At 54.8% G+C, this 12847-nt stretch overlaps 1 protein-coding gene across 1 annotated transcript; it reads right to left on the reverse strand.

Moving 5' to 3' along the window:
* Nucleotides 1-4422: 4422 nt before the first annotated feature.
* On the reverse strand, nt 4423-6455 carry LOC147647138 (olfactory receptor 14J1-like). Its single transcript, XM_086872413.1, has 2 exons — nt 6445-6455; nt 4423-5221 (listed from the first exon to the last, which is right to left on the reverse strand). Exons 1-2 carry the CDS (start codon nt 6453-6455, stop codon nt 4423-4425), a joined length of 810 nt encoding a protein of 269 aa, XP_086728539.1.
* Nucleotides 6456-12847: the final 6392 nt, after the last annotated feature.

Genomic DNA, 12847 nt, shown 5'->3' on the forward strand with positions numbered 1-12847 from the left:
GTCCCCCTTTGGGTGCCGCTTTGGGCTGCCATGTGCCCTTGGGGAGCCGCCCCAGGGGTGCCGCAGAGCGGCCAGGGCCAACTCGGCCCGCAGGGCCAGCGCAGGCCGGGGCAGCCCGTGCGGCTCCCTCGGGGCGCCGGGCAGGCCACGGGGCAGCCGCCATCTGCAGCCTGGCGCTGCTGGCAGCGGGCGCTGATCCTGTGGCTGTGCCGCCAGGCAGGGGCAGTGGGACAGCCCCCACAGCACCCACAGCCCCCACAGCCCCTGCAGCCCCCGCAGTGCCCGCCTCAAGAGCGAGCGGCCTTTCCTGTGGGGAAGCGGCTGCCCAGGAGAAGAGACATCTTCCACCGTGGCTTGGGCTGCCAGAGGGCCAGGCCCGGCACAGAGCTGCTCTTGCGGGCACAGCTCGGGCTCCTGGCACTCCACCCAAGCTTCTCGAGGGACAGGCAGCAGGATTCCCTCTTGGGCTAAATCTGCCAGTCTCTGCTGCCTGGCCTCTTCTCCTTCCTCGTGCAGCTCCAGGACACTCACCTCATCCCAGTCATCGTCCTCCCGCTGCCAGGCCTTGAGCTGGCTGCACAGGATGTCGCAGTATTCCCTGCTGTCCTGAGCCAGCTCTCCATCACTGTCATCATCCCTGCTGGACCTGGAGGATTTTCTCTTTGCTTTGCCTCCAGTCACCTCCTGGCCATCCTGGCACAGCTCTTGCTTGCGGCAAGCTTCCCAGTCCAAGAGTGCCCGGCGGCTCGTGCCTTCTCCTGGGGACAGCCGCTGCTCAGGAGATTCTTCCCAATCTGAGAATTCCTGACAGTGATCGCTGTCCGCCTGCCACGGCTCCTGCTCCCTGCACTCGCCCCACTCGGAGACAACTGGGGAGGGCTCTTGCTCCCTGCCCTCATCCCAGTCCCAGAAATGCCAGTAGCTCCCCCATACTTGGACCAGCTCTTGCTCAAGGCCTTCATCTCACTCAGAGAGCTCCTGGCAGCTCTGGGCTTCTCCTGGGGACAGCTGTGGCTCAGTGCAGGCTTCCCCTGGAGTCCCTTGCTGGAACTTGTTCATTTCTCCTCAGCAGAGCTCTGGCTCTTCCTCAGCACAGGACTCCACGGCTCCTCTCCTCCCTCTGCTTGCCCTCTCAGCCTCCTCCTGCTGCTCCCTCAAGGCCTGGGCTCTCTGTGAGCCGGGCCAGGGCCTGGGGGGCTGGGACTTGGGCTTCGCCTTCTCCTCCTCCGTGCCTGCAGTCCTCTGGCGCACACAGGTACCTGGACACAGCCACTGTCCTGGGACTGACCCAGGCCCCACAAGCCCTTTATATACCCCCCAGCCGGGGCGGGGCTCTGCCATGTCACAATGGACTTTGGGCACCGCAAGGTCCCGCGTCACCACGGCCCCTGACACACCGTGCCTGTGTCACAAAGGCCACCCCGGCACCCTGTGCCTGTGTCACAAAGGCCACCCTGGCACCCCGTGCCTGTGTCACAAAGGCCACCCCGGCACCCCGTGCCTGTGTCACAAAGGGCACCCCGGCACCCCGTGCCTGTGTCACAAAGGCCACCCCGGCACCCCTTCAACAGCCCAAGGCACCAGGAGCGGCCTGGAGCAGCCCAGGCCTTGGGGGATTGCAGCCCCTTCTTCTGAGCCGCTCCTTCAAATGATCAGGAGTGGCTGGGGCGAAGTGAAGGTGCAAAAGGAGACCGTGTGTGTCTTCGTTTGAAAGACAGGGGCCTGCTAAGGGAGGCAGGAGGCTCCTTTGCAATGGAAAATGTAAACCCCCTTCCTCCCAATTATTATCCCTTTGAAAGGCACTCTCTGGCAAAGATAGGAGGACAGGAAGAACAGTTTGTGCTGCTTTTGCATGAATTGCTATTTGGTGAGCAGGGAAGAAGCCCCCCATGGAAATGATTTTACTGAGAGGAGCTGCTAAGCGAGAGCTGCCTCTGTGCCAAGCAAAATCCAAGAGCTGGCTAGCTGTGCGAACTGACTACCTATTAAAGCATTTAAAAAGCTGCATCCACCTCGGTGAGATTGACATTTTGCAGACAGGCAAGCCCGGGAAATCTCTCTCTTGCTTCCACCTTTGAGGAGGTACCCGGCTGCCGGTCGGGCCGGGCCCCGCTGCACTGCGGCCCTTGCAGTCGTGCTGACAGTGGCCGCAACAATCCTTAAAGCTTCAGGGTCCCCTGACGCTTGGGCAACCGAGGAGGAAATTAAAGGAGCTGGTTCGCTGGAGTCCCCAAAACCAACTGGAATAGGAAAATCAAGTAGGGATGAGGCCCATAAAGCCTGCGCAGCACAGGAGCAAAGTGCAAAGACCAGGCCTAGGGGCAGACACAACAATATCTAGGGGAGGTGTGAGGGCGCAGTCTGAGGGCATGGGTCCAGACACAGACTGGGGTTAGAAAGATGCAAAATACTGCGACGAATTGCAACCAATCGGGGGAGAGACATGGGAAGATTCTAGAAACATAACTTTCAGTGGAGTGACTTGATGAATGTATGAATTGCCATCAAGCCTTTGGCAAGTGCTTCCCAAGGCTTGAACTCAAAGCCTGCTGCTTCAGGGCTGAAGTCTTTCTGGCCCTGTGTCCCAGAAGGGCTGAATCGCACAGGCTCGGCCTGGCGGGGCCGGGCTGGCCCCAGCAGTGACCGGGTGGGGACGGGAGGCTGCGGGACCCCGGCTGAGGCTGGGCCGGACCACGGCTGCTCACACCTTGCCGAGCCTAAGCCGTGCCCCGCTGCCGGCCCCCGCTGAGCTGGAGTCCGCTGGGCTCCGGGAGGAGCTCCGGGTGGGTCCAGGCCCCCTCGGCCACGGCCTGTGTGGCACATGGTAATTGAAATAAATTGGCAAGGAGACAAAACTCCTGTTTGATGCCTTTATTAGGATTCAGCTCTTGGGGTGCAGGGGCCCAAGGGGTTGTTTGCATCACAGCTGTTCCCACACTGTCAGCTCCAAAGAGGAGACACAATTCAGCTTTGCAGCACACACTGCAGAGCTGGGGCTTCCGTCCTCATGAGAGTAGCCAGGGACCTGTTGTCCTGGTTTGCTGTCTAGGGCTGTCAGTCCTTTCCAGTCCTCTTAGGTCATGGTGATGCAGGAAGATGGTTTCTAAGCAGGTTTAGGTGATGCAGGGAGATGATCTTGCATCATAGCTTGCTCAAATACGTTTCCTTGTCCTTTTATTCCTCTGTTAGCTCATTGTTTTGGTGTCCTGCATGCCTTAGTTTGCATATTACTCGGTTACACAGCTTCCTGGGACTTTCTTTGTTCTAATGTGGCACAGGGACCTTGGGAGTTGCCTCCTTCTGTGACATACCTTTCTAATGGCTTGCTTTTGTTAGTTGGATTTAGCCCCCATGGCAGCAGCTCTGTTACAAGGTATCAGGGAAGTAAGGGGAAAGGGTACAGGAATGTCTCATAAGAACATTTAAGACACTTCAGAAACTGGTAAGTAATTAACATTACTAATAACCATCGGAGCAAACAAGGGGTACAAGGTTTACAAATGGGATAAGAACATTAACTGTACCTAACTAAACACAGTATTTTATCCGGGGTGGATTTCTTGAGAGATTTTATTCATGACATGTGCCTGCAAGGATGCGGCACCTCTCTGAGCTGGGGGAGAGGCCAGGGCTGCACAGGGGGATGTTGTTGGCAGCTCCATGAGGACGCTCTGGGACGCTGCCCTGGGGTGTCCAGCACAGTGGGGATGGATCAGCCCCTGCTCTGCTGCTCCTTCCCATCTCCTCCAGGGACCTTGCAGAGCCCCAGCCATGCTGTTTGCCCCCAGCCTGCCCACGGCCAGCCTGGGGCTGCTCACGGGGGTTTTCTGTGCTGAGCTTTGGCCTGGCCGTGTTCTTGAGAGAGCCTGGGCAAGGAGCCTGGAGCCCCCAGGCCCTGCCCTGAGGCGTCAGCGCTGCCCCAGCAGTGCCCATGGCCTGTCCCTGCTGCAGCCCCGGCACTGCCACCCCCAGGGCTGTGCCCGGCCCCGAGAGCACTCAGGCCCTGCAGCAACACCAGGGCCAGGAGGGCAGCGGGGCAGTGGCACGGGAGCAGCACTGGCAACACCAAGTGCTGCTGCTCCTGGGCACAGCTGCTGTGCCAGCACTGATCTGCCCCCAGCTCTGCACACAGACACTGCTGCTGCAGCTCCAGAGAAGGGAACAAAAGGGGCATCTCTGGAGAAAACTTTCCTGGGAGATCCTTTAGTTCATTGAAAGCCACCAAGAGCACAGGCCCTCATTGACACAGTCTGTGGCCACAGGGAAGATGGAGAGAAACAAAATGAGAAATGGCACAAACAATGACATTTCATTGTGGACAGGATTAAAAAAGGAAAACACAGAAAACCTCCAAAATTAAGCCAACAGGAAGTATCAAAGGTGATTTTTATTATAAGTGATTTGCAGAAATGTTCCAGCTGTTTAATGTTTCTGAAACCATCCAGTCATCATTCTCCACACTGCAGCCTTGAGCTCCTGGTTCCTCAGGCTGTAGATGAGGGGGTTCAGGGCTGGAGGCACCACTGAGTACAGAACTGACACTGCCAGATCCAGGGATGGGGAGGAGATGGAGGGGGGCTTCAGGTGAGCAAACGTGCCAGTGCTGAGGAACAGGGAGACCACAGCCAGGTGAGGGAGGCAGGTGGAAAAGGCTTTGTGCCGTCCCTGCTCAGAGGGGATCCTCAGCACAGCCCTGAAGATCTGCACATAGGAGAAAACAATGAACACAAAACAGCCAAGTACCACACAGGCACTGACTGCAATGAGCCCAAGTTCTCTAGTGTAGGAATTGGAGCAGGAGAGCTTGAGGATCTGTGGGATTTCACAGAAGAACTGGCCCAGGGCATTGCCATGGCACAGGGGCAGGGAAAATATATTGGCCGTGTGCAGCAGTGAATAGAGAAAGGCACTGGCCCAGGCAGCTGCTGCCATGTGGGCACAAGCTCTGCTGCCCAGGAGGGTCCCGTAGTGCAGGGGTTTGCAGATGGACACGTAGCGGTCGTAGCACATGATGGTCAGGAGGAAATACTCTGTTGCAGCACAGAAAACCAAAAAAAATACTTGTGCAGCGCATCCTGTGTAGGAGATGTGTCTGGTGTCCCAGAGGGAATTGTGCATGGCTTTGGGCACAGTGGTGCAGATGGAGCCCAGGTCAGTGAGGGCCAGGTTGAGCAGGAAGAAGAACATGGGGCTGTGCAGGTGGTGGCTGCAGGCTACGGCGCTGATGATGAGGCCGTTGCCCACGAGGGCAGCCAGGGAGATGCCCAGGAAGAGGCAGAAGTGCAGGAGCTGCAGCTGCCGCGTGTCTGCCAATGCCAGCAGGAGGAAGTGGCTGATGGAGCTGCTGTTGGACATTTGCTGTGGCTGCACATGGGGACCTGTTCATGAAGAAAAAGAGCAGTGACAAATCAGGAGAGGCTGGGACTCACCCACCCTTGTTCCTGCTCTGTGAAAACTTCACCCAGGTCCCTGACTGAGCTCCAGCTGTGCTGTCTGAGTGTGCCAAGAACAGCCAGGCCCGTGCCTGGGGGCTCTCCAGGAGCCATCCTTGCCCTGCTGCTTGGGTTTACGGCCATGTAACAGAGGGGAAAAGCTGGATATTCAGGATTTGTGAGGGGAATCACTCCTAATGCAGAAGGGCTTGTTGCCATCTTTATTCCCACTTCTAAAAGATATTGAGACCAGGAAGAAATTTTAAATATTCTTTTCCTACCCACAAACCATTCCTGGTTCTCTGAGGTCAGAAATCCCCAGCATTTCTGCTGCACTCAGAATTTCCCACTGAGAGATGTGAGAGGCAAAGGATTCCCTGTGGCTTAGGGAAGGTGAGGAGCTGGATGGGCTTGTTCCCAACTGCCCTGGGTTTGCAACTTTGGCTGGAATCAGAGCACAATCACACTCCTGTGTCACCCTGGCATAAACCAGGCCCTGCCCAGAGCAGAGGGATCCCTGAATGTCTCACCCTCTCTAAAGGTCTCTGGGCAAGGTCTCAGCACCCCCATCTGCCAAGGACACTCACGGCTCCCTTGGCAGAGCCAACAGCATTTCCTCAGCTGTGGCATCTCTGCCCTTCCCCGTGGGACATTCAGGGAACTCTGAGAGGCTCTGGCACAGATTTGCAGCCAGGAGGGCAGCTCAGAGCTTGGAAGGACACAGCAAGGAGATCCCCAGGTGTGCCCATGATGGGATCTCAGGGAGGGGGCTCAGCTCATTCCCCTTTGCCATGGACTGCTTTTCTCACAGCCCCACAGGTCACAGGGAAGCTGGGACACCCCATTCCCATGGACACACCTGCCTGGCAGCAATCCCAAGGGCAGGGCCTGACTCAGCTGCTGCAGATGCCAGAGCCTCCCTGAGAGCCCCAGATACCAATGGCAATATCAGAGCAGTGCATTTAGGCTGTTTAGGAGGCTCCCAGCAGAGAGACTGAGCACCCAAACTTACAATTCTGTCATCTCTGTACATGTTCAAACATTACTTTGCTGTTCCTGGTGTGTCACTTTCAACTCAGAATGTTCTGTGATTCTGGGATTACAATTCCTCTTCTGCTTCTCTCATCCCCTTCATTGTCTATAATCAAAAGAGAAAAAAACCCCAAACCTTTGCAACAGTGTTAGAACAGTAAAGTAAAAACCAGACCTTTATTGGAAACTTCCATGTATCCCAGTGGGGATGGGGTGCACCCGGCCCCTTATTTCAACAATTTCTTAAGGTTGATTAATTAGGATATTTAACAGAAACATTCAATAGAAGATTCAGCTGCCCCAGTTACACACCCCTGAGTCAACCCATTGGAGTAGGTCGAAGGGTTTCTATGCCCCACTTTTTGTTATGACTGCTCACATTCTGGTTACAAAACAAAATGTTCTTCTTGTAGCTCCTCTCCCTGATGATAAGACAATACAGTATTGCAGAAATCTATTTAGAAGATCAGATTATTTTTCTAAAATCTAAGAGAAAGGTTAGGAAATATATTAGAGTTAATTAAGGATAATAGTTGTCCTTAATTATAATATAAATGTAATATAATATAATATAATATAATATAATATAATATAATATAATAGTATAGTATAGTATAGTATAGTATATAATAATAGTTTAATAGAGTTAATTAAGAATTAAAATTTAATAATTACATAATAATAGTTTACAGATCTAAAAATATATTAAAAATGCATAAAAAGCAAAAATCTTTTTGCTATCATCTCAACTTTCCCACCCTGCTTAAAGAGAGAAATTGAACACAGTCTCAGGAAAGCTCCTGATCTTTACAGCAATCCCAGGCTCACCTTCTTTTGGGAAGTGTCCTCTGGAGCTGTGTCCAGGCTGGACTGGAGCTGGGAGCAGCCCTGCCCCACACAGCCCCTCTCAGCAGCAGCCCCTGCCCTGCTCAGGGTGGCTCCTTCCCCCCACAGCTTCTCCCCAGCGCTGGGAGCAGCTCCCCGGGCCGGCTGAGAGCTGTCCCTGGCAGGCAGCAGAGTCCCTGCCCCAGCACAGCGCCCTGGGCTGCAGGACCCTGCTCTGCAGGACAGCCCTGGGCACCCCTGGCTGCTCTGCACAAGGGACAGGCAGAGAATGTACTCACAGAGTCTGTAGGCACTGGCATGTTCCAGCTTTAGGAGATGCCTCCAGGAGCTGCAGCTGCATTGTCCTGCAGCCAGAGGCTTCCTGTGTCAAGGGCTGGCAGGGATTCTGCCCCAGGCACTTCTCAGCACCTTCCCAGCCCTGACTGATTGAAGCTCTCTGTGCCTCTGGGCTGTGCCCAGGGTGGCTGCAGGCAGTGCCCCAGCCCTGCTGGGCTGGCAGAAGAGCTGCTCAGCAAGAGAAATGTGCTTTTGAAGCTCTTCTTGGTTTCCAGGAGCTGCCTCTGTGCCAGGAGCCCGGCCCAGCTCAGCAGCACAGACACAGCAGCAGGACTTTAATGAGCCCCTTGGGGCTTTGTGCTGAGGCCCTGAACATCAGTCCCTGACAGGGAGGGGAAGAAAGCTCTCAAGAACTCCAAGTCAGAATCCAACTCCAAAGTTTCTTTCCCTTTTAATGGGTCCCACTGAGGGATGTGACTGAGAAAGTGTCCCCAGGCCCCAGGCAGAGCAGAGAACTGGAGGCACTTATGACAGCTGGGGACAATGAGAAGCCAAGGCTTGGTGCCCTGGGCTACAGCAGCCAATGCTGTGCCAGCAAGGGCTGTGAGGAGACACCTTGTCCTGAGGCCCTGGGGCCTCCTGGTACAGCCCCAGCAAGGCTGGCCACTGTCACCCCCTTGGCCTGCCCTCAGCATCCCCCCTAGCCCACATGCCAGTGGCCTCAGGGATCTGCTGGAAGGAGTCCCTGGGGAGCCTTGCTCAGGAATGGCCCTGGGGGCTCCTTCATGCCCCCAGGGACTGCAGCTTTTTCAAAGGACTTTGGCTTTTGCTTTGGAGTCTCTGAGACCTTTGTGCAATCCTGGCCTCCAATTATCTGCTGTAATTAGTCACTTGAGAGCCTTTGTCAGTAACAACACTCAGTGGGGTTCATTAAGGCTTCAAGGTACTTCAGGTTCTTAAGGCACTTTCCTTTTTCCTTCCCACCCTGAGTCTCTGAGAAGTTTGTGCAATCCTGGCCCCAATTATCTGCTTTAATGAGTCCCTTGGGAGCTTTGCATTGACACTCAGTGGGGCTCATCAATACTTTGAGATACTCAGGGCTTTTTCAGCTACTTTGGATTTTCCTTTTCACACTGAGTCTCTGGGAGGTTTTTGTGCAATCCTAGCCTCCAGTTCTCTCCTCCAAGGAGTCCATGAGGAGCCTGTGTTGGGGATGGGCCACTGTGGGATCCATTAATGCCTCGAGAAACTTTGGGTTTTTCCTCTGACTTTGACTTCTGGAAAGGTTTGTGCAATCTCCTCTCAGGCCCTGAGGTTCAAGGGCTCAGCTCCAAATGCACCATGGGGCTCATTAGGATCAAGCAAGTCCTGAGAAACCATGGCTGTGCCTTGATTTCCCTCTGGTCTGGTGCAGTTCTTGGGAAAGTTTCCTACAATAGTTCTGGAGAAATAGTTCAAAGAGCTTCTAAGAAATATGTATTCCTATTTAAAAGGGTATGTTTTATTCCTGTTCTCTTTAGAGCAGAGGTGATTGCAGCATTCAGTGATGGATATTGATCCAGGGTCTCTCCTAAGGAGGTCTGGCCAGGTCAGAGAAGCTGTGCCTTGAGGTCTGACCCAGTGGGGACAACCTTGCTCCACATTCCCCAGCCCCATCCTGTCTCTCCTCACTCCCCTGGGACCTGCTTTGCTCACAGAACTGGCTGCACTCAGGCAAAGAGGGGTTTTCCTTCTTTGATTTTAGCAATCTAAAACTGCTGAGTTTCCCCATGGCAAACAGACACCCTCCTCAAGTGTGTGCCAAGGCCAAGGTGCCACCAAGGAGGTTCCCCTTCCCCAAGGCAGAGCCACACAAGGAATGTTTCAGACACACAGGGAGTTCTACAATAAACACAACCCCAGAGTTGGCTGAAGGCAGAATTAGAGCAGCTGCTGAAGGACAGACAAGCTTTGAACTCCTTGCAGCTGAAAGCAGCAAGTGGGTTGTTGGGAGGTGTGTGAGTGAGGCAAGAGTGAGGGAAGGGAAATGCAGAGAGCCCTGGAAGTGTTTCTGTGCAGACAGGCTGCTGCAAGGACAGCGTTGGACTTCTCTGGGGGGAACTGTGATGGATGTCGGGGCAGAGTGACCTCCCCAGTGACCTCGAGATGTCACACAGCCGCCTGGGATGTCACAGCCCACTCAGTGGTGTCACACAACCTGCTCTGGGATGTCACACCACCATTCTGTGATGTCACATCTCTTCCTATATGCCACAAAACCACCTTGTGATGTCACACAGCCTCCTGTGATATCACACAGCCACATTTGATGTCATAGTTCACTCTGTGATGTCACAGTCAGCGCTGTGATGTCATACAACCTGTCCTGAGATGTCCCATGGCTTTTCTATGATGTCACTGCCCACTCTAGGATTTCATATCACAACCATGTGACTTGACAGCCTGTTCTGTCATGTCTCACAACCAACCAGTGATATCACAATCCACCCTGTGGTGGCTCTGTCATGTCACAACCTGCTCTGTGATGTCAGAATCCTTTCTGTAATGATGTACATTCGACCTCTGATGTCATAGTCATGTCTCTGATGTCACAACCCACCAAGTAACATCACCCAGCCGACTCTGTGATGTCATACAGCCACACTGTGACATCACACACCTCTTTCTGATGTCACAGAATCCCCTCTATGACGCTGTAGTTGCTCAGTGACCTCACACAACAAACTCTGTCATGTCACAGCCCCATCTGTGACCTCACACAACCCACTCGGAGCTGTCACACAGCCCCTTTCTGACATCACAGCTGCTCTGGGGCTCCAGGACACAGCCACAGAGGTGCTGCTGGGACACAGCCCCCTCTGGCACATCCCACAGCCCCTGCCAGTGCTGAGCCCCTGGCAGCTCTGTCTGGGCCTGCTCTCTGTGTCCCTGAGCTGGCCTGGCAGGGCCCCAGCCCCGCTGGGCTGTGCTCAGGAGCTGCTCCTGGCCAGAGCTGTCTCTCTGCAGCGCTGCCCTTGCCAGGAGCTGCCTCTGGGCCAGGAGCCCGGCCCAGCTCAGCAGCACAGACACAGCACCAGCACTTTCATCACCCTCTCAGGCCTTTGGGGCTCTTGGCATCACACTCAGTCCCTCAGAGTGTGCTCCAGAAACTCCTCAAGAGCTCCAAGTCAGATGGAAACACTGAAGTTTCTTGCAGTTGAAATGAGAGACACGAGTGAGAAAGCGTCCCCAGGTTCCAGGCAGAGCAGAAGACTGGAGGCCCTGATGGCAGCTGGGGACAAGCAAGGGAAAGGTGTCTGTGGTGCTGAGCAAAGCTGGATGTGTTTCAGGAATGGCAAGGGCCAAGGGCTGAGCCCCAGCCCCTGGCAAGGCAGATGCTGTCCCTCCCTCATTGCTCAGGGCTCTTCCCGGGCCACTGGCATGTGGGGATGTGCAATGCCAAGGGCAGCACCATGGGGCGGCCCCTGCCAGGCTGCTGAGCAGGGACAAGGAGGCAATGAGGCCCCAGGGCTGCCAGGGTCACTTGTCCCCTGCTGGCCTCAGCCCCAGGGCCAGCAGCCATGGCCAAAGGGCAGCACAAGTTGCCTCTGGCAGGGCCTTGCAGCTGCTGCCCATCCCTGTGCCCTCTCCTGAGGGCCAGCCAGGCTGCTGCAGTGGCACTGACCTCACAGCCATCACCATTGCAGCCATGTCCCCTGGGCCTGGCTCTCCCCTTTCCTCTGCCCCTGCCCTTTCTCTGCTGCCATGAAGAGTTGTTTCATTATTATCTTGTCCCCAAGGTGCTGGGGCCAATTGCTTCCCAGTCAGGCTCCTGGAGCAGCAGTGGCTTTTCAGAGCACAGCCAGAAATGAGCCCTGAAGCAGCAGCTCTGCAGTGCTGGCCACCAGGCCAGGGTGCCAAGGGAGCCTTCTGGCCATGGCCTGGAAGCAGCTGCTGCTGCCAAGGTGCCTTTGGTGCCTCAGGCTGTCCCTGGCACAGCTCCCAGCACGGCACTCTGCACTTGTGCCCGAGCCCTTCCCTGGCTTGGGGCTGGCCTGGGGCTTTTCCTGCAGCGGGATCTGCCCTGGCCATGGCACAGGAAAGGCAGTTCCTGCTGGAGCAGGAGGCTGTGCCTGGAATGGGCTCAAACAACTCCAGCAAAGCCCTGTTCACTTCAAAACTATTTCCTAGGGCGCTATAGTCTAATAATTGTTATAGCTCCTATACTGTGGAGTAAATAACTATTTTTCTTTATTTAGTCTGTGGTGTAAATAAATCTGTACAATCATGCCAGAATCAGTGACAGTAGTATTTGTATAAATATATCTGATATTCCATTGTTAATCATGTGGGACAAATTGCATTACGGTTCAATTCTACCTGTCCAATATTTACACATAAACCTTTGACAAACTCAGGCTGGGATTGAATCCAGCTGCTCCCAGTCTCCTCTCTTAGAAGGAATTTAAAAGTCTAGGTGACCTGGAGGAGTTTGAGGATCCCTGGTGGCTGCTGGGTGTCATTTCTCCACCTCATGAATCAGCAGAAGTTTCTCCAATAAAGAAATAAAGCTTTTGCCTGAAGCTCCCACTCTGCCCATGACAGGAAGCCCTGGGAGTGTCTGTGACATCCCGGCTCTTTGGCAGCCTGGGGACTCCTGGGATGTCACCGTGGAGCTCCCGGGAGTGCCTGTGACACAGCGGTGCCTTTACAGCCCAAGGTCCCCTGGGATGTCACCATGGAATTACTGTGACTCTGTGTGACCACACGGCTCTTCATCATCCCCAGAAATCCCTGGGAGGTCTCCATGGAACCCCTTCCGTTGGTGTTTGGTCAAGTGAGAGCTCTGGGTGAAGCTCTTCCCACACTGGGGACACTCGTAGGGCCTCTCCCCAGTGTGGATGCGCTGGTGGATGATGAGGTGGGAGCTGAAGCTGAAGCCCTTCCCACATTCCCCACACTCATAGGCCCATTCCCCAGTGTGGATCATCTGGTGGCAGATCAGTTGGTTGCTCTGGCTGAAGCTCTTCCCACACTCCAAGCACTTGTAGGGCTTCTCCCCATCCTGAAGCTGCTCATGGACCACCAGCTCAGAGCCCCAGCTGGATCTCTGGCCGCCTTCCCGGCACAGGGTGGGTCTTTCCTCCTCAGAGCACCCTGGGATGGGTTTGGAGCCCCTCCTCCTGTGGGATCTCTGGGGATTTTCCTCCCCATTGGATTCCTGCACTGTGGAGCTGCTCAAAACGGCCTCTTCCACGAAGTTCTGCCGTGGGTATTTGTCC

The sequence above is a fragment of the Cyanistes caeruleus genome, unplaced genomic scaffold (assembly GCF_971803275.1).
Source record: "Cyanistes caeruleus unplaced genomic scaffold, bCyaCae1.hap1.1 HAP1_SCAFFOLD_65, whole genome shotgun sequence".
Lineage (NCBI taxonomy): Eukaryota > Metazoa > Chordata > Aves > Passeriformes > Paridae > Cyanistes > Cyanistes caeruleus.